This window comes from Coturnix japonica, chromosome 1 (genome assembly GCF_054131305.1).
Source record: "Coturnix japonica strain WE chromosome 1, WE-NBRP24, whole genome shotgun sequence".
NCBI lineage: Eukaryota > Metazoa > Chordata > Aves > Galliformes > Phasianidae > Coturnix > Coturnix japonica.
Genome location: NC_140663.1, coordinates 168474381 through 168493818, shown reverse-complemented (window position 1 = coordinate 168493818; position 19438 = coordinate 168474381). Strand labels below are relative to the sequence as shown.

At 43.7% G+C, this 19438-nt stretch overlaps 1 protein-coding gene across 5 annotated transcripts in view; it reads right to left on the bottom strand.

Moving 5' to 3' along the window:
- Nucleotides 1-547: 547 nt before the first annotated feature.
- Nucleotides 548-19438, bottom strand: part of MTMR2 (myotubularin related protein 2) — a 55541-nt gene continuing 36650 nt past the window's right edge. For all 5 annotated transcript variants that reach the window (XM_015852285.3, XM_085536439.1, XM_085536438.1 and 2 more), the window contains 9 exons: nt 18916-18999; nt 12399-12548; nt 11408-11596; nt 10011-10196; nt 8424-8630; nt 6836-6928; nt 5188-5301; nt 3371-3547; nt 548-2471 (listed from right to left, as the gene is read on the bottom strand). In XM_015852285.3, coding sequence (XP_015707771.1) covers nt 2310-2471; nt 3371-3547; nt 5188-5301; nt 6836-6928; nt 8424-8630; nt 10011-10196; nt 11408-11596; nt 12399-12548; nt 18916-18999 — 1362 coding nt within the window. In that variant the 3' untranslated portion in view covers nt 548-2309. The remainder of the gene's footprint in view (nt 2472-3370; nt 3548-5187; nt 5302-6835; nt 6929-8423; nt 8631-10010; nt 10197-11407; nt 11597-12398; nt 12549-18915; nt 19000-19438) is intronic.

The window sequence follows — 19438 nt, the reverse complement described above, 5'->3', positions numbered from 1 at the left end:
TTGGAAACAATGGATGGGAGATAAGGTTGCTCAAAGGAAGGTTAACGTCAGAATTATGTCAGGCTGTTTTAGATGAACTGAAAACACAGAAGAGGGCTTAAGTTGATTGACTTCCAAGTGAGGTGCCCATGGTGGAATTACTTCTACTAGAAGTGAGCGTCATGGAGCATGCCTCGAGTTGCTGATTCCAAATCATCTCAGTGAAGTTGTGTTTAGCTTGTGTTACATAGAAAAATGTGAACGTTCCTTTCTCACAGAAATGACTGTACTAAAGCACAGCAAACTGCAGAAACTGGTTATTTTTCACTGTAGAAGTATCTTTGTAATGCTGTGCAGCTAAATGCTGTTTGTCCAAAGTTAATCTGCTTTCTTATCATGCTGAATTTCAGAGTTCAAACACCAGCATCTTGCAAGTCAATCTACATGAATAGAAATGAATAAGATGAGCATGTCAAATCCAAAAACCAGTGCTGTTTTATTACGTGTGTACAACTGCTTTGGCTTTGATAACCACAGAGTAGAAAACATGAGCACAGGAAAAGCTTCATCCATTTATCATTATTTATTAGTGTTAAACCAACCAGCCTTAATTCAAAAAACCAAAATATACACACATGGTCAGTTTGCTAACATAGAATAACGCTGTGACCCACCTTATACAATGATTGTACTTAACAGTAGATCTGCCCTTCAACCTTAAAGCAAATCTAAGTCTTTCAGAAGCTATTTTGAGTGGATTCTTTGCACTAATGAGATATGAACTATCAAGGCTTCCCTGTAACAAGTGCAGCAATGTTAATCTTATAAACAGACTGTAGCTGGAAACTGTTCCTCCCTCTGAACGAATGGGAAGATTCTGAAAGAACTGTAGGTAAATTAGTCCACTCTTATATCCTCTCAAAGAAATATTTCTCTTAGGAGAAAGGCTGAGAGAAAAAGCATGATATGTATATTAAGCAGGTGCCCACAGTATGGTTCCTATTGTACAGAAACAATGCTGGAACACCGACCAAGCCATGATCTCAGTACAGAGATGAGCAGCAGCCTGGAGCAAAGCTCCTTGCAGATACACAACTTCACCAGAAGCCCTGCAACCTACAGCCTCTTACTTACGTGTTTGACAAGCAGTGCAGCAGTCGTGGTTTCACTGAATGTTTGTCTACTTCTACAATAAAATCTACAATGAAAGTTCGTATTAAAATTGAATTTATGTTTAGTCAGATGACCTTAATTCTGGAAGGATGCTATGAGGAAAAACTGACTTAAAATGACTTAAAAGCTAGGGCTCAGAAACCACTATGCTTTTTAGTCTACTGGAATATTAAGTACCAGTTGTGATGCAGGCAGAAAGGCTTCTTTGGTTGTTACAGCTGCGTTCAGTAGTTAGCAGAAAGCTAAAATAGCTTAAATACACTGCTATGGTCCTGCACAGAAGCATTAAAATCACAAGTAATGCTTACCCAAGCTAAATGAAATGACTGATCCCAGCAGTTTACATGCATCCCTTGGCGTTCCACTACCTTTCTCCTGATGCGGATGAGGCACTGGAGAACAGAAGAGCTGCAGGAAGCTCAGGAGGAAGCCATGCTCTGCTCCCTCCCTCAGAAATAAAGGTGCTTAATTTACATCCTGGCACACTCACTGTAAACCATAAGCAAAAATCTAAAGTTGCAGAGACGGAAGTAAACATTGTCCTATGAAGTTAAGTCATGTAAGTTGCTCCTCTACCACCGTGTGGCAGTGGTAGAAGATGCCCTTCTTAAGTAAGGCATCATTTTACATGGCTTCCCAAAATCCAGTAGAAGTGGAAACAGTGATATGTTTTCGATTCTAGTGCTACCTCCCTTGATTTGCTGGTAAACATTCTCACGCTGCTAAATGTAAGTTAATGCCGCAAGTTGTGTGACTTCACACGGTGAGATTCTATACTTCTTTTAGCAAAGGGGAGCCTTTTCAAACTCCCGAGGCAACATTTTCCTATATAATAATACTTCAGTCTAGCACACGGTCCCTTTTGTAAAGCAAGGTGGTTTCCAACATGTAAGTGAACAAGGAAAGAGCTCTAGGTTTCTCTTAGGTGGCAAGTGCAATTGGCTTGTGTTATAATCTAGCCACTGAGAAGGTTAATTGCATAGGGGGCTATGTCTGTTTTTGCTTAAGTTTCCGTTAGTGATACAGTACTAATAAATTACCCTGGAGAGAAATAAATAAATAGGTTGGCATCCCCCAGATATTACAAAGGAAATCCAGAGAGATCCAGGAAAGCGGTCCTGATGGTCCTGGGAAGGTACTTGACAAACAAGTCCGGATCATACCACTGTCTGTACAGGGGTGACGCACTGTGCCGGAGATCCAGCTCTCTCTGAGGATGAGGTGGAGCGGTTGGTGATTTCTCTCTGCAGTTCCTCCACTTTCTTCTGCAGCTCGGCCCGCTTGGCAAGAAGCTCCTTGTAGCGGTTGTGGACAGGCTCCTGCAAGAAAACCTGTAGCTGAGTGCTGCAAGGGGAGCGTGCAAGTGTGAACCTCACAATGGTGCCACCCAACTTGCACTTCTACTTCACCCAACACACGTAGGGTAGCAGTGGCTAAACAAAACCCAATGTATGTCTTGATAGGTGACAGAGCTCTAATCAATGCTGCTTCTGGGAGATGCCAGCATTGGCATCTCAGCTTGGCCACAATTTCAGAACTCTGGGGAGAAGAGCGGTATATGTTTCTAGAAACATTTTCACACAGTCAGTTCAACAGTACTGAGAAGCATTTGTTGGGTTCCTGTGTCTGATGCTCCGGATTTGCAAAACACTGCTAACCACAGTTAGACTCTAGGAGAATTTCTATCCCTTCCTACATAAAAGTGATTGAAGCATTTAGAGCCACATTCTGTTTGTCTCAGGTGTCTGCCTTGGGCAAGCCAGTCCTCCTGCTGTCAAATTTCAAAGCCATAAACAAGGGTTGTACCCCTGGGCCTTGGGCAAACAAAGTAAGCAGCAGGTTCCTAATGCCAGGAATCGACTCGCAGCCCCAGAGCTCAGATCTAGAGCCCTACACTCAAAGAAGTCTTTAGGTTCTCAGGTTCTTTTCTGAAGAAGAAACACTTCAGATGATGGTTTTCCTGCCACTCGTGTGGAGCAGCTCCCGCAGGTTTCACAAGGTGGCGATCTCCAGCTAAGCATCATCTGTACATGCCGCTCTTTTCAGCCCCTTGCATATTAACTATGGCTTTTGTTTCTAGATTTAAGCAGGGGCAGCTTAAGTCTGAGCATTACTTCTTGTGCTTTAAAGGCCCTGAGCTCCACAGTGATAATATTAAGTACTAATACAGAGAGAAAGAAAGGCAGGAACTGTGGAAGGGATTGCAACAAGCCCGTACCTGCGGCTTCATCCTGGGGTTCCAGCGGATGTAGTAGCCGACCCACAGCTCCAGGTGCCGCATGCTGGCCACAGGGTACAGGACATGGTTGGAGTAGCTCACATACAAGGGGTTAGTGAAGTCCTCCAGCTGGCTGTTGATGTAAGACCAAAGTGACACGGTCTTTTTTGGAAGGCTCTGTAAGAGAAGGGGTGGAGGAGGCTTTATTCCCCATACTAGCATTTATCTACAAAGCTTTATGAGTACTTAAACAGCATTACATATGCCTGTCATTAATACAGATCTGGTTGCCTTCTTGTAGCTTAAAAAGAATTCTTCTTTTGATGTGGTTATTGGAATGGAAGCACATGGATGCAGGCAGGCAGGCACACACGCACCCTGACATGGAAACTCCCTGTGCTCTCAGCACGGCCCCAAAGTCGCCATCGGCACAAGGGGACACAGCTCAGAGCTGGCACGTGAGCTCTTGGTGCTTTAGTTACACTTTGCCTCTTTAAAGGGGTCCAGGAGGACCTGCTGGAACAAGTAAAGGCTGGGGGGTGGGAAGAAAAAAGAAAAGTCCGTGTAAATCCATGTGACTGAAGTCCTGAAGTGGTGGAGCAATTAGGCTCGTGAATAGTCCCAGCCAAACAGCTGCTGAAGAGTTTTCTAGAGTTTGCTAGACCGAGTCTTTAAGACAAAACAAAACCACCACCCACAAAGAACATGGAGGTTTTCTATTCTGGAAGTTCAGCCACTATGGACTCAAAATAACAGGGACTGGTTTCAGTATAATGCTATCACTCCGTCTTATAGCTTATATGTTGTTTTTTATCCACTCTGCTGTCAAACACAACACTGTCCTCTGGGATGACAGGCTGCAGTGTTTCACCGATAACATCCATCACTCTTAGGGAGGAGAGAGGATGAATGTCACTCTGTCTGCCTCCAGATTGGTGGCGAGCAGGGCAGTGCTGAATGGATCTGAATGTACACATCTATACACAACCCAACTGGAACCGGTCTCAAACAAATCCAGAGCAGAGTGCAGGGCAGAGCTGGCTGATGGAAGGGCCCAGAGGCACATCCTTTCTCTAACTAGAAGCTCTGTCCTCTCCCAGAAAAATGCAAGCACAGCAACAATGCACACTGAAACCCGGGACTCTTTGTAACCTGTGTGTGCAGAATGACAGTGCACTCATTAGTTTAAAGGAAAAGGGAAGGCAAGAAAGGTACCAGCTTCCAGAGATAAGTTTAAGTTAAACTAAAGGTCAAAGAGAAATTGCATTTCCTGCTACCTGGGAGACAGCAGGAGCTGCTGAGCCGCCAGCAAGTAGCTGAAGAACCCGCTGAAAAGCATGTGAGTGCAGAAGGGTATTGATCTGCAATGAAACATCCCCACAGAGAGTGGCTGACACAAAGTGGAGAAGACACAAAGTGGAGAAGGAGGGAAGATTTAGGTTGGATGTTAGGGGCAAGTTCTTTACTAGAAGAGTGGTTAGGTCCTGGAACAGGCTGCCCAGTGAGGTTGTGGATGCCCCGTCCTTGGAGGTGTTCAAGGCCAGGTTGGACGGGGCCCTGGGCAACCTGATCTAGTAAAGGTGTATGTTTGGTGGCCCTGCTAGGCAGGGGGGTTGGAACTACATGATCCTTGAGGTCCCTTCCAACCCGGGTAATTCTGTGATTCTGTGATTCTGTGAAGACTTAACAGTGTCCCAGCTGTTAAGATGGAGGCCTGGCAGTATGAACCACCAGCTGCAATTTCTCTAGCACCATCTGGCCAGCTAAAGCAATCACAGTCCCATACCCATACCTTCAGCTCGGAGAGAAGCCCTTACCTCCTTCACTCTCTGCTGCTCGCTGCTGCACAGGAACGTCCCAAACAAACAGCTGTACAGGTGATCCAGGATGGTTATCAGGAAGTACTCGTTGAACTCAAACGCTGTAGGAAACTTCAGGCAGAAGCAGAAAATGGGTTGGAATTTTACAACAGCGGTTGCAAATAAACTTTCTCCCACAGGGGTGAGGAGTTTGTTTGCCTCTCATTTCTAAGAAAGCATTTGCATCTGTTCTGTGGCTCGTTGGATATTTGGGGTCATAAATGCTCCTCCCGGGGGCAAGAGTTTCCCTCTTGGAAAGCTGCTTTACACGTGCAGAGAGGTATTCTGAGCAAAAGCTGGAAGCATGAAGGGTCTGACCGCTGTGTTTACACACACTCGGTGCTGCTTCAAGTTGAAGCTTGTTCTGCTGTGCCTGCCCCCAATGAAGGATCATTCAACCATACTGCGAACAAAAGGCTGGAGCATATGTGAAATAAAACATAAAGGAATGGAAATTCCCTGGGGCCAAGAGGGAATAATGTGTGTGCTCAGCAGAGCGCTCTGCAGAGGGTACAGCAGAGAGGCACCATGCAATACAGATCAGTGGGATGGATAGGGGTGTACCGATAGGGGCTGTGGCTGCTGCTGCTGATGTACAAATACAGACAGATCCATGACTGGGAAAAGAACTGGAGCTCCACAAAGGGGCAAAAGGAAAACATGCACCAAACTGCAAGGACAGAGAGGACAGCAGGAGGCCTTCCTCCCTTGGAAAACACTTTTCTGACTGCACTGGCTGCAGTTCTCACCTCACCATCAGGATGCTGAGGACAGCAGAATAGAAGTGATTTTAGAGGAAGGTAAAGCCTCCCTCTTTCTCTGCTTGGATACAGTATGGCTTCATATATTGTGGCATCTTTTTCCCCATTTCATCCATCATAGTTCATGATGAGCCTATCTTTTTCAGTGAACTGCCTGACCACTGCTAACATTGACTTTAAAATACAGTACAGAGATCACAGCAGAAATCCCAGGTCCCACATAGCTGTGGGGAAAAACCCCACTAGCCATTGGGGATCTCTTCTAAACTGGGCTTCTGCCAGGCCTGACCTCAACTGAGGAGCAGTTCCAGGCTCCATAATTCAAGCATCAATGAGGAGCAATATATCAGTTTTCAGAAAAAGTCACTTTAGAGCAAACTGAAGTTTTCCCTTCAGGTTTGTTTATGGGATCAGTGTGAGCAAATGTCTGCATCCACAATGCCAGAAACTTAAATTAGTAGCTCAGGTTTCTCATGTTTCTGAAGACACAGCAGGCTACGTAAGGGTGGCTGAGATGTCTGCTTCCCCCCCAGTAAATCTGAAGTTGCTGTCTTTCTTTTTCAGGGTGACATGCTTCTCACAAGCTCACATTTACTATGGCAACATTCATGTAAGCTGTGCCCACTGGCTAGCTAATCTGCAAGGCTACATCACTGCCCTCAGCTGTGCATTCAGGCTCCCCACTAAATTCAGACAGCCAAGAAACTTGTCACAGTCCAACAAAACAAAAGTAGAAGCCCAGAAAGAAGAGCCTGTGTAGGTCAGCTTAGAAATGACTCCTGGGGCCAGACCCTGTGCTGCCTCGTGGTACAGTGGCATTGCAGACATGCTGCTCAGCAATTTACCTGTCTTGTCATTTGCCAGACACAGTCGATGAACTGGAGGAAGACAGGAGAGCGATCTGCATCTGCATGATTCTTATCTCCATGGCCAACTCTCTGGAACAGAGAAGGACAAAGAACAAGAGATGCACAGAGTTTCGTGGGGAAGCTGCTGGGGTCTCATCTCCGTCACTCAAGACTGCAGCAACAGATCTAAACAGGTTCAAATGAATGTTGCTTTTGCTCTGTCCATATTAGTGAGTAAAGCAGTAAAGGACTGCTACTCCCTCAGTCTTTGAAGAGGAATTTTTTTTTATGGGGATATTTTCATGTTAAATTAAAATGAGTTGCTTGAGTAGAGGCTCCAGATGCTACGCTGGCACCGATTTCAGTTAATAGCTAAAGTTCAGAGGAAAAAAAAAATGAGAATGCTTTTTGCTTCAGTTGCAGCTGTCGTCCTGGCTACTTCAGTAGTAGAGTTTGCTGGATCTAAACATTACCTACAGACACAGCATGTGGTGATAACCGTCACACAACACCTCACAGCTTCCAAGCGCTGTACAAACACTAACTCAGCCCATCTCCTGCCACCTCAGGAGATGCAATTAAGAAAGTATCCCCAGAAGTAGGCCTCCAACCCCGACCACACTGTGTGGCCCTGGATAAGAACGTGAGGCATGATTCCTTACTACTATACAGCACATTACTGGTATACATTACCCATGAGCTCTAAGCTCTGTACAAAGACAGAACAAGAGCATGGAGGTAAAGGAGTTACCTCTTCTTGTAACACTGTTGTCCTCTCAGCAGAGGAAATCAGTGTCTTTATATCCTTTGTAAAAATGTTCATAGTTCATACACCAGGTAATGGTTTTGCTGAAGCAGAACCTTAATTACACAGTGCCTCAGTTATCCCACCTTCTTCAGAGGTGGGGAACAGCGTTTATCTACACCAACTACCATCATTGCATATGCTGTAAACAAACCTTGTTCCAGCCTTTGCCAAACTAAACAACCACAAGAGAACAGCTACAAACAAAACACCATAGGAAGGAACAATGACCAAATGGACGCTACTGAAGTGTTCTCCCAGTACAAATCTTAAACAGCCAAGTCACAGGTTTGCAAAGCTGCCCCTCTACACACACCCACAATCTCAGACTGCTGGTCTTTTGCCTGAACATTAAAAGCTTCCCCAAAAGCAAAATGTGCCCAAAGAAAATGTGACCTCAGGGCCACAGCAAAATTCCCCAACCTCTTCAGTACTAAGGCATTTGTTGACAGTGTCCAGGTAGCCTCAGAAAATGGACTGAACTGAAAACACAAAATATCCCAGTCTTTGCCGATTCCCTGCTTATACTGAACCCAGAGCACGCTGCTAGTTTAAGACTGAGCATGGCAGCTGAGAAGGTAAAAATTACCTGTTCCTCCTATCTAACCAGAGCTGTCTCCAAGGAGGTTAAGAGATGACAGCAATTACAGACAGAAAACAGGAGCATTCACCTTTCTTCTGTGAGTTCAGCTAGGAGGCTTCTCACAGAAAAGGCTAAACTCCTTTGAAAATCCCTTCAAGGTGTACAAAAGCTTTCTGCTCAGTGGGCTCATCACTCACCAGCTGAAATCTGTGTCCAAAGCTCAGCCACTCCTTCTCCACTAGCACTTCAAAGCCCCTGATAGTTCGGTAGTAGCCATCTAACATCAGCAGAGAGAGAGAGGTGAGCTGGGCTGTCCGATCCCAGCCATCACTGCAGTGCACAACCACAGACGTCTTCCCCGACTCCACCTTGTCGGCAATCCGCAGGGCTCCAGCAAGAATCAGCTGGGACAAGAAAAAAGATAGTTACAAAAATGTCTTTGGAACAGAAACTGTGCGTGACAAACGGCTCCTGACAACATAGGACAAACCAAGGGCTCTATCTGCCTCAAGGAGAAGGGTAAATCAGTTCCAACTTCTTTGTAACTCGGGCAGCAAATTGGTGAACACATTTTCTGTAACGATGACACATCTAAACCACAATGCAGGCACAACTCTAAAAATGCTCCTGCATTAAGCTCAGCCATCCTTGGACAGGTCAGGATTTCAAGCTCGGAAGCATTTTGTGCCTCAAAATGGCTGCTGCCTTCCAATTAATTCAGAAGCAGAACGAGTTCTTTCTGTATTAACTGACAGACGATGTAACCTGGACATTTTTTAGGACAGAAAGCTTAGTTTGAAGATGAGCATTTGTACAAACTGAAGCGTTTTGCCCCAGTCATTTTGATTCTGCTCCAATTCCTGAAAGGCTGAGAAGGCATCAACTCCCAACACCTGCTGGTCTGGGCCAGGCAGCAGCACCTGGATGGCAAGGATCCCAGAGCTGAGAGCTTGGAAACAGGCTTCTATGTTCTCAGGAGTGCTTTCACGGTTATACATTACCCAGGAATACAATTTACTTCCAAAATACCATCTATCAGTATTTTGTCACCCCCTCTCTGGTACTCTTTGCCATCTCTTCTTAATTCCCCATCCTCAGAAACTGCTTTTTGTTGCTTTTAAATTGGAAATTATTAAATTTTAATCTTAAATAATTAAATTTCTTATTATTTGAGGATCTGTCGCTGGAGTTGGCTCTAGAGGCATTTCCCCTGAGTGCAGACTCAGCTTCTTTACTGTGTTCAGTTTTGGGCACCACAGCACAGGAAAGACATAGAGGTGCTGGAGCAGGTCCAGAGGAGAAGGGCAACGAGGCTTGTGAAGGGCTTGGAGAATCAGCTCTACAAGGAGAGGCTGAGGAAGCTGGGGCTGTTTAGTCTGGGGAAAAGGAGGCTGAGGGGAGACTTTATCACCCTCTTCCAGTACCTGAAAGGTTCTTACAGTGAGAGTGGGGCAGGTCTCTTCTCACTAGTGACAAGTGACAGGAAGAGGAGAAATGGCCTCAAGTTGCGCCAGGGCAAGTTTAGGTTGGATGTTAGGAAACACATCTTTACATAAAGGGTAGTTAAGTACTGGAATAGGCTCCCCAGGGAGGTGGTTGAATCACTGTCCCTGGTTGCATTTAAGAGCTGTTTGGATGTGGTGCTCAGGGATATGATTTAGTGGAAGGTTTTAGAATTAGAGAACTGGTTAGGCTGCGGTTGGACTTGATGATCTTCAAGGTCTTTTCCAGCCTGGGTAATTCTGTGATTCTATGATTCATCCAGTGGATGCAAACATGCCTACCTTAATATGCTCTAGCCAATGAGTTGATTCTAAATTAGACAGCCAGTGAGTCTCTTCGATATTGGGATACACAATTTCTTTCAGTTTTCTCAGTGACTCTCTCATGACATGAATGTTGTGAATGTCCAGGAACACTAATTCTGCGTTCTGATAGGCATCCTCACTCTCGTAGCCTCCTCCTTTAGCCTGAAGTAAAAGAAAAAAGAAATAAAAAATCACTAATTGAAAGTGTATTTGATATTTTATTCCAATACATTGTATGAGCAAATATGAGCTGACAGAATAGCATGGTGTCTATGCTATCTAAAGCACTGGATTTATCTTACAATTGAGAACAAATATATATATGGACACATTTTGTGCCTCTTTCCTACAACAGTAATGAATGCTGTAATTTTCACTGAATAATATCACATTACAAGCTTTCTTTTCTGCAGTAATTATCATTTATCCCCATATAAGCTGCTAGCTCATTAGATTCGCTATTCTGTCATTTACAAATTTACCATACTATTATAGAGGAGTATATCCCACACACTAATTGCCTTTCTTAAGTAGTGAGAAAGACAGATTAAAAAAAAATATCAGTTTTATTGCAGCAAAGTAGTTCTACCATTAAACATGGCTGAGAGTGATGGCATGAGATACAAGAGCAGGAATAACAATGATATTCCTGGGCATTAGAGAACACTAGGTAATGTCCTGAGATTAAAGATCATGATGCCTTATTTTCAGAAGAGATGAGCATTCCCTGCTCCCATTGGGTTTAACAGGGACAAGAGTTGTGATACTCTCAGAGGAGGCAGTTTTCCAATCAAGTGGTTTGAAAAATGGTGATGCATCAGATCCAGCATGCTAGAGTCTCTCTGTCATATACTACTGACCTCAGTATCCCACTCCTCTTTCAGCCACCTTGATTTCTCCCTTTTAATCTCATTTCAAGCTATGTATTAAGGGGGAATGGTTTCAAACTGAGACACGAGAGGTTTAGGTTAGATATTAGGAGGAAGTTTTTCCCACAGAGTGGTGACACAAAGGAACAGGTTGCCCAAGGAGGCTGTGGATGCCCCATCCCTGCAGGCATTCAAGGCCAGGCTGGATGTGGCTCTGGGCAGCCTGGTCTGGTGACTGGTGACCCTGCACACAGCAGGGGGCTGAAACTGGGTGATCACTGTGGTCCTTTTCAACTCAGGCCATTCTGTGATTCCATGATTATGATTCTATGATACCTACTGATATTGGTGCTGCAAAAGTCTGACTAGTTAATCAGATCACTCTGTATGTATTCTTAGTGGAAACCCCTTTCTGATTCTCAGGAATAATTTGAAATGTTGGTGGGATGTATTTTCTGCATGTCTAGATTCCCAGCTCTTGATAAAGGAAACAAAAAAGCTGACCTTATTGGCTACAGCATTCACGCTAGGCCTTGCATCGAATATGAAGATTTTATGGGATTGAGCATTAGAATCCATGATGGCTTGAAGGTACTTTTCATCCTCCTTGCTTCGTTTCCCACTTACTCCCACCATTGGCTGGCTACAGCGAGTAATCGTAGCTTGACTCTCTGGGTGAATCCATGACAATACCTTCAGAAACAAATGAAAAAGCAATGAAGGACAATAAGGATTCATTAAATGAATGATTTACCTGTAATGGCTTGTTCTGGGAACTTCCCATATACTACCTGGTTCCAAAAGGCTGGATTTTATTAAGTCATGATTGAATGAAACAAATGTACTGTATTTATTCATTCTGTACTTATTCATTCTGGTTACATTCCCAAAGTTGAAACAAACAAGAGGTGATTGAATAGGATTAAGTCTGACTGTTTTCTCACCGTTGTGTGAGTCACAAAAACACCTTCACAGTCTGCAGTCACTGGGCTATGTCTTACCTTATGTTACAGCATGTCAAAGTTAAGAACTCTTGGAACAGATTTAATTTTCTGTATGCATGAGAGGCAAAGTACATTTTCAGTTGCTGCTGAAATAGCCATCATACTGCTGTCTTCTGTCTTAATTTGATATAATAAACATTTTCACTAAGAGCACTGTTAAGTATCCCTCTGTCTTGAGTGTCAGAGTAGGCCAGACAACAGTAAACAACCAAATAGGGCTACTCTGTGTTCCAGGAACCGAACTCAGATTCAGTCTGGGCTGTGCTAAGCTATCTCATCTCCTCATTTTCGTTTAGTCTACATCTCTTTCACAACAGTAGTTCCAGCAGATAATGTTGTTTTCTAACTCCTCAGACATGTTGCTGTCACTTTTATTATCCACTGACCATTTATCTGCTCCCTGGAATCCACTCAGCCTGATCTTAGCATTATTTATGGCCCAAAGGTATGTAACAAAACCACATCAAAGTGGCTTCTTTTGTCACACTCACTGGTATTCGTCCTCTTGATCTGAAAGATGCCACTCTCTTTAATTCTTCATCAGGAATGTTTACAGGCACAGCTAGAATGGCAGGGTATGTATCACACAGCTCATAGCGCTCATTAATCTTGCTCAGCCTCCAGCTTTCATTGGGAATACCCTGAAGAGGAAACAACAGCAGGTTAGCAAACAAGTTGCACCGAGGCTTCACAACAGCTAAATTCCAAGACCTGAAATCAAAAGGCAACTTTGGTTAATGAAGGACATTTAGAGCTGGACCCCAGGATTGTGTTATCTTGGTAATTTGCATTTCATGCCTCTTTCCAGAGAGGCAGATGTTTTGCTCAGGTCATTGAAGACAAAAGAGAACTAGAGGACCGCAGGCTGGCTCGCCCAGGGTTAATGAACTATAGAGGCTGCAGATGAAACAAGAACTGAAGTGGTCCCCTAAGAGCTTCTTTAACATCTCTTCTGCTTCCACGATTGGTGCTTACAGGTGAGCAAGAAGCAGTCACTGGGGAGCACCAGTGACTGACAGCCCCCACTCCTCTGACAGCCCTTAGCTCAAACGGGCTGGGTGGCAATTGGAGATGGAAAGCAGAGCTACCAGACAGGATGGAGGAGAGGTCACAGAGTGCACACAGGCACACCACTGAATGCAGCATTCCCTGGGTAGGAAGCAGTTCAGCACCTTCCAAAGCAGTAACCACCATCCCACAGCTGAAGCATAAGAAGGAAGGTCTTGAAAATGTGCAGACTTAGTTTGGCCAATATGCAAAGGCAGCAGATCAAAATGGCGTGGCTCCTACTGTAATGCCTGCAAGGAAAGATCTAAACAGCCACATGCTGCAGCAGGGTGAATGCTGACACTGAGCATCAGTGGAGAAGGCTGTGAGAATACAGATCTACTGCAGGTCCTTTCTGCATATGAGCAGTCAGCTTTAGAGGGAGATTAGCTTTTAAAACAATACCTCCTCTTGTTCTAATAAGCAGTATTTCACTTCAATGAGGGTGGTGGGTGACTGGTTTCCCCTGCCATGGATATAAATGACAAATCTAACACAAGTCAGATGAGCTGTGGTCATTACGGCTGACCCACACAGACTGCATCCAGCTCCCCATCAGAGCCATGAGTCACACTGTCAGAACTGGTCACCCTTAGAAATCTGAGACAGACCTTGTGCCTAGTGCTGTTCACACCCAGCTTGTGAACTGCCCCTGGTCCTGGGGCACACCCTGGGAAGGAAATGCTACTGCAAGGAATTAGCAAAACCAGTAGGATCATGAGTATGCAAAAAACTCAGAGGAAGGTGGGTTTGGTGCTGTCTGAAACCAAAGCTGCAGAAACTACAAATTGTGTATGCACACAGCTCATGCCTACTGATGTGTACAGCATGCTCAGAGCCCCACCTGATGTACATGTGAAGGATGGGATATCCTGGTCCCATTCTAAAACTGTTCTCAGCACTATCCATATATGAGTATATGGCTGTGCTGCAATGTACTCTCTGCATCTTCTACTGAAGCTCACTGAGAAGATTAAGCAACATAAAGCATTTTCTTCACAGCACCAGGCAGAATGGCTTTAGTACACACTGCTTGGTCCAGAACTGGCACCTCCAAAGCTCTTGCAGCCACTTTTTCTGCCAAATGAAATCTTGTGTCTGCAATAACCCAGGCCAAGAAAATCCGTGACAGCCCCCAGAGAAAGAAAAGAGGGTGCATGTCACTGAGGTTTTCATTTCCTTTGAATCACAGGGAATGTCCTGAATCACAGCACCACCCAAAGAGGGCTTTGTATTCAGACTGTGACTTCCTCTAAGGACTCGAAGCAAGCAGAAATAAGCAAAGTAGGCTGGAAGAGAGTTGAACTTGCATCTTCTTAGAACATTTGCTACAAGGCAGTGCATTTATTCATGTTGCTTTAGATTTGTACTTTCTCCAGCTGGAATCGATAGAAAAAGTTAAACACAATATAAAGCACATTGGCATTTTCTCATATAAGATGCATGGCACTTTTTCCTGGTAAGCTGTAAGCCTCCTGGTGATCCTTGGCTTGCAGCAGCCTCTGAATTGTGCCCAAGAATGGTCTGGAGAATGCAGGTTGGCCTTGCAATACTCTCCCATCTTTGCTCCATTGTGACTCAAAGTCACCTCTGCCAGGACACAGTGCACAACTGTAGCTCAGACTGGCAAGGATATTGCAAAGTTATTGAATTGCTGTGAGAAAATCTTTAGAAAGATGAGAAATTATAGATATGGTAAGAAAACTGTTGAGATGGGGATCAGTGGTAACTCATGGTTTCAAGAAATAGAACACTACCACGAAAAGGTGTAAAATCCTAAAGGAGAAAACACAAGTCTTAGTGGGCAGCCATTGTGTGAAAGCCAACAACCCAATCATCCTGTGTGTTGGTGTTGGTATTACAGCTGGGAGAAAGAAACAGCAACTCAACCAAGGAAGATGCAGACAGGCTGATCCCTCTTCTCTCACATATGCCTGCCTGGCCAAAACAGTCCTGCTGATGCCTTCTTTGGGATAAGAATCAATACTCAGCCCAGCAGCTAGTTAAATCCCAGCTGTATTTTCAAGCGCTAGCCAGTATATTTATACTTTCACTCTGCCGGCAGAACATCTTCATGCATGGCAAAAGATGCTCAAACACACTCAGTCGAAGGACTGAAGCCGTGCCTGGAACTTGCAATGAAGGCAGTGCTCAGGAACACTCCTTATGACCACACCATTCAACCACACAGACACAGTCAGTGTGTCATCTCCGTGCACAAAGAAAACTCAATTTCTCTCTGTTTAGTCATTCACACCTCACTTTCATCACCCATGCTCAGTTATCACTTGACCTACATGTTGAACGCCTTCTATAAGATGGAATTCACTTCATCTGCAAGTTACAACTGCTAAGACAAACCAGCACAGCACTGAAATCAGCCCCTTGCAAAGCATACAGGCTTGTTTAAACTTAAACACATTATGATCTTTCATTGATAGAAAAAGACATAATGTCCTTGCAGGACATCTCTCTCTACTGGACCTAGCAGACTGATTCTGAGCTTAGCCCATGCAGCTGCAGCAGGCACAGCAAGAAGGGTCCTGAGTTACCTATCAGTCTCTCAAAGTGGATTTGAGCCAGGAGATATCAAGAAGCTGAACACACTTCAGCTCACACACACACCTGCACTAACACAGGCTACAGCTGCCAGAGCCAAGCTGGTCCCTTCCGCTGTGTGCTCAGCCCACACTGTCTTCCCTTAGCACAAGGGAAGTGACAGCCCTCCCTGCAGCAGAGATATACCTCACACAAGCAGGATTGCCGTTAAACCATGGGACATTTAACAATTCAATTCTCATTTTCCTCTCCTAAATGTACCTAATGTTCCTCCGTAGGTCTCTGTTCTTATGCTTTACGTTCCCTACTCTGGCTTGAACTAATGCTTGGTGCTTCTCTTCTAAGTTATAGCTATATGCTTTCTCAGAAAGCAGCAACCACAGCCCTGTACTGTGGCTCTGTGGTACTTAAGACCAGAACATAGAATTAGACAAGCAAGACTTCTGTAGGGAAACATCACACATTTCCAGCTTCACAACCACTTGTAATATTTTCCAAATCCTCCCCACCTTGTTAAGGAAAATGAAAGCTTTAAGTTACTCCAAAGGCATCTCAAGGCCTTTTGGTTTCAACTGAGCCTTATTCACTTTGCAATTCTGTTTTATACTCTGCCAGCCCGCGTGTAATAAAAATCAGGGAGCAATTTCAGTTTTAAATTTCATTTGCCACATGTGATTCCATTTACTGACTAAATCCCAAACCTCTCTAAGTTCCTTTTGTTCTCCACAGGTTGTTTATTACTCCCCATAGTTTTACACAATCACAGATTTTTAATAAGTTACATATTTCCATCCTTCCCGAGAACACTAGCAGCAAAGTAAGGAAAGACATTCAGAAAGCCCCTAATTGCTACAATCTCTATCATATCAACACACTTCTCTGAAAGAAAAAATGTATACCACACACAGACCTTGCCATGTCTACCAGTGCAGACATAGATCTTACCATGGAGCCTCATCAAAACACTTTTTTCTGGATGCCTTGTGGTTGGCTTCTGCTTTTGCTCTGCTCCCCTCTCTCTGTGTTCCTGCTCCCACAGGGAAATGAGTGGCTTTGCCCAACATGCCCCAAGTTAATGCCTGACTCTTTTGCTGGGCCGCTTTTGCCCCAGGCCAGCTCTTCTGTATTAGTTTTTAAACCAATTCCAAAAGGTCCTGCAGAAAGTGCATATGTCCTGCTTTTCTATTTCTGATCATAATTCATACACTCAGAGACAGGTAATCCCATTATCTGATTAGATGATGCCAGTTTTGTTTCATTGTTAACGAATCCCTGCTGCCATTTCAGGACATAATCCTGATTTACCGTAGTAGCAGTTATTGCTTTAACAGAACCTGCCTGGACAAAGAAAAGAAGGCTAAGACATTCACACAGATAAATCGAGCATCCCTAGTTATAAATGCCAAAATTAAATAAACAGACTGAAATATCTTAAAGTTTTGGAGGGGACATAAAACTTCACGTTGCAGGACTTAAATCAATTATAATGAAAGGGATGAAAGTCTCCTCCTGGCCAGATTACAACACAAACGCCTACTGCAGCATGGTTTGCCTCTTCAGCAGCTGGCGTTGGTCACTTTTGGAGATAAGCTGTTGGGACAGATAGATTGTGTGATCTGGAATGGGAATGATGGTGGTCCAGCATGTGTAAATCTCAGATAGGCCATGGCTGCAAACAAAACTTGTTTGGATTCATTTTCGCAGTTATCAATGTAAGCAAATTATTGATGGTGTTAGCATCTGGACATCAGTTTGGTTTCCTGACATAAAAGTAGTCAGGCTAAACTTTTCTTGCCCACTCAAAAATGATGCAAAAGCAAATCATTACAAAAGCAGCTCACGTTGCAGCAATGTCACAACCATGACATACTAACACACTGTAGTGCTAACTCATCCAACCCGAAACAAAGACTCCAAGACCCCAAGTCTCATCTGCTCTGCAGAGAGACCAAGAAAAGCTGGAAATCACCTACATGTAAATCGCTCTATCATTTCACTGTTCAACCGAGCCTGTGGCAAGTCTAAGGTACTGAGAGTCACAGTATAAAAGGTATTAAGAACAGAAAGCCTACAGTGTACAAACAGCACACCAGAATTGAGAAGCTGGATTAATTTACCTTGAAATTCTTTCTTTCTCTCCAGATATTGTACAAATGTCCTTTGTACCTCATCTTTATTTTATCTGCAGCTTAGCTGAATGAATGCTGGGCTTTTCGGTGGAGATTATTTTGATTGCAAAATCAGGTCTAATAAGTCAAAGTCAACCTGATCACGTGAGAATTTGTTTATTTGAGGGTTTTATATTTTAATGTCTCACTGCAAAACACTTTTCTTCTGCAGTGAAGACAGTGGGGGTAAGATACATCTCACTTTCAAATAGCAGCCTAGAAGACAGTGATCTGTCTTAGGTAGCTATTTTAGAAGGGAACAAATCACCTCCAACAGAGAAGCTCTCTCTCCCCATCTGTTAATGATAGGCCTAGATAAGCAATTTAGAAAGCATGCCCAGATTTCAGAAGGCTAAAGCTAGTAAAATGTGTTCCCTCTTTAGATTTCAGATGTCAGGAATCAGATGAACAACTACACTGGGACAGCGGTCTTGTCTTCTTCTGTTTTACGGGAAAGATCCAAATAAAGCTTTAAGTTATATGTTTGTAAACAACCTCATTTTATACAGGCAAATTGAGATATGGATGAAGATTACTGTATCTAGAACAGAACCATCACCCCATCACCAGATTGTGTTGTTTCCTCAATTTGAGCACTGTAGGAAAAGGACGATTTCATTGTTAAAAATACAAAATTAAAATAATCTCTTTTTTTTTCCCCAGGGAGAAGCACTCAGCTTTTCAGCCTGGTGTTTCTAGTTGACAGCCTGTCACTTTGTGCTCATTAAAACCCTCTGACCAGTCTGTTCTGGACACATTAAAACTGTCTGTTCTCCAGACTTCTTTCAGTCTCCCCAGAAAAATGAAGGCATTCTACACTGAGATTTGTTTCCTTCCAAGTTATTGTTTGAGATATTTTAGAGAAAGCTGAAAACAATCAAAACTAATAGAAGCAAGAATAGAGGTGTGAAACTCAACAATGAGATGCCTACAAGTGCAAAATACCAACATCAGTTCCTTACCATCAGCACTAGCTAATGACAAAGCAACAGTTTTTTTTTCTACCAAATCTTCATCTTTCTGCTGCCTGAATAATCTCTCATCAGTGGATGCCACTATCCCTAAGACTGCCAACATCAATCACTACGCCATGGAGAATAGTGTCCTACTCCAGCCTGTGAGACATTTGTCAGTAGGATCATTCTCTGTCCATACAACCTGTAATTACATTGCCACACAGAGCCTCACTTTTAAATAACAGAGAGGATGAGGAAGGGTACGACACAGTACTCACTTGTCTTCTGTACTCCCATATAGGGTCATACACCTTCCATCCATTTTCTGGAAAAACTTCTTTGTATTCAAATGCGAAAAGTGGCTGAAAAAAAGAAAACGTGCCATTAAAAGCCCACTTAGAGTCCATTTCCATGACACTTAATATCTAAAATAAGAAGCCTTGATGGGTCCTCCGCCCCCCCTCTCCCTCCTCCTGCTTCACTGTATTACTTTTCTATTAAGGTTTTGTTAAAAAGGTCAACACACTTAACTGCAGGAGTTCATTTCTACAACAGTGTATCTACATCAGTACCCCTGTCTTTCTTGTCTATCACCTAGTACTTCATGGTTGAAATAACTTTGTTATAACAGAGAAAGAAAAGAGTACTTGCGCAAGAACACTCTTACATATTAAGAACTAGATCCTTCCAACATGATCACGAACCCAGGCAACATGAGTATCCCTGCCTGAACAGGGAGGTTGGGCCAAATGGATCCAGAGGTGTTCCCTTCCCATCTAAACCATCCAGTGACTGTGTGAC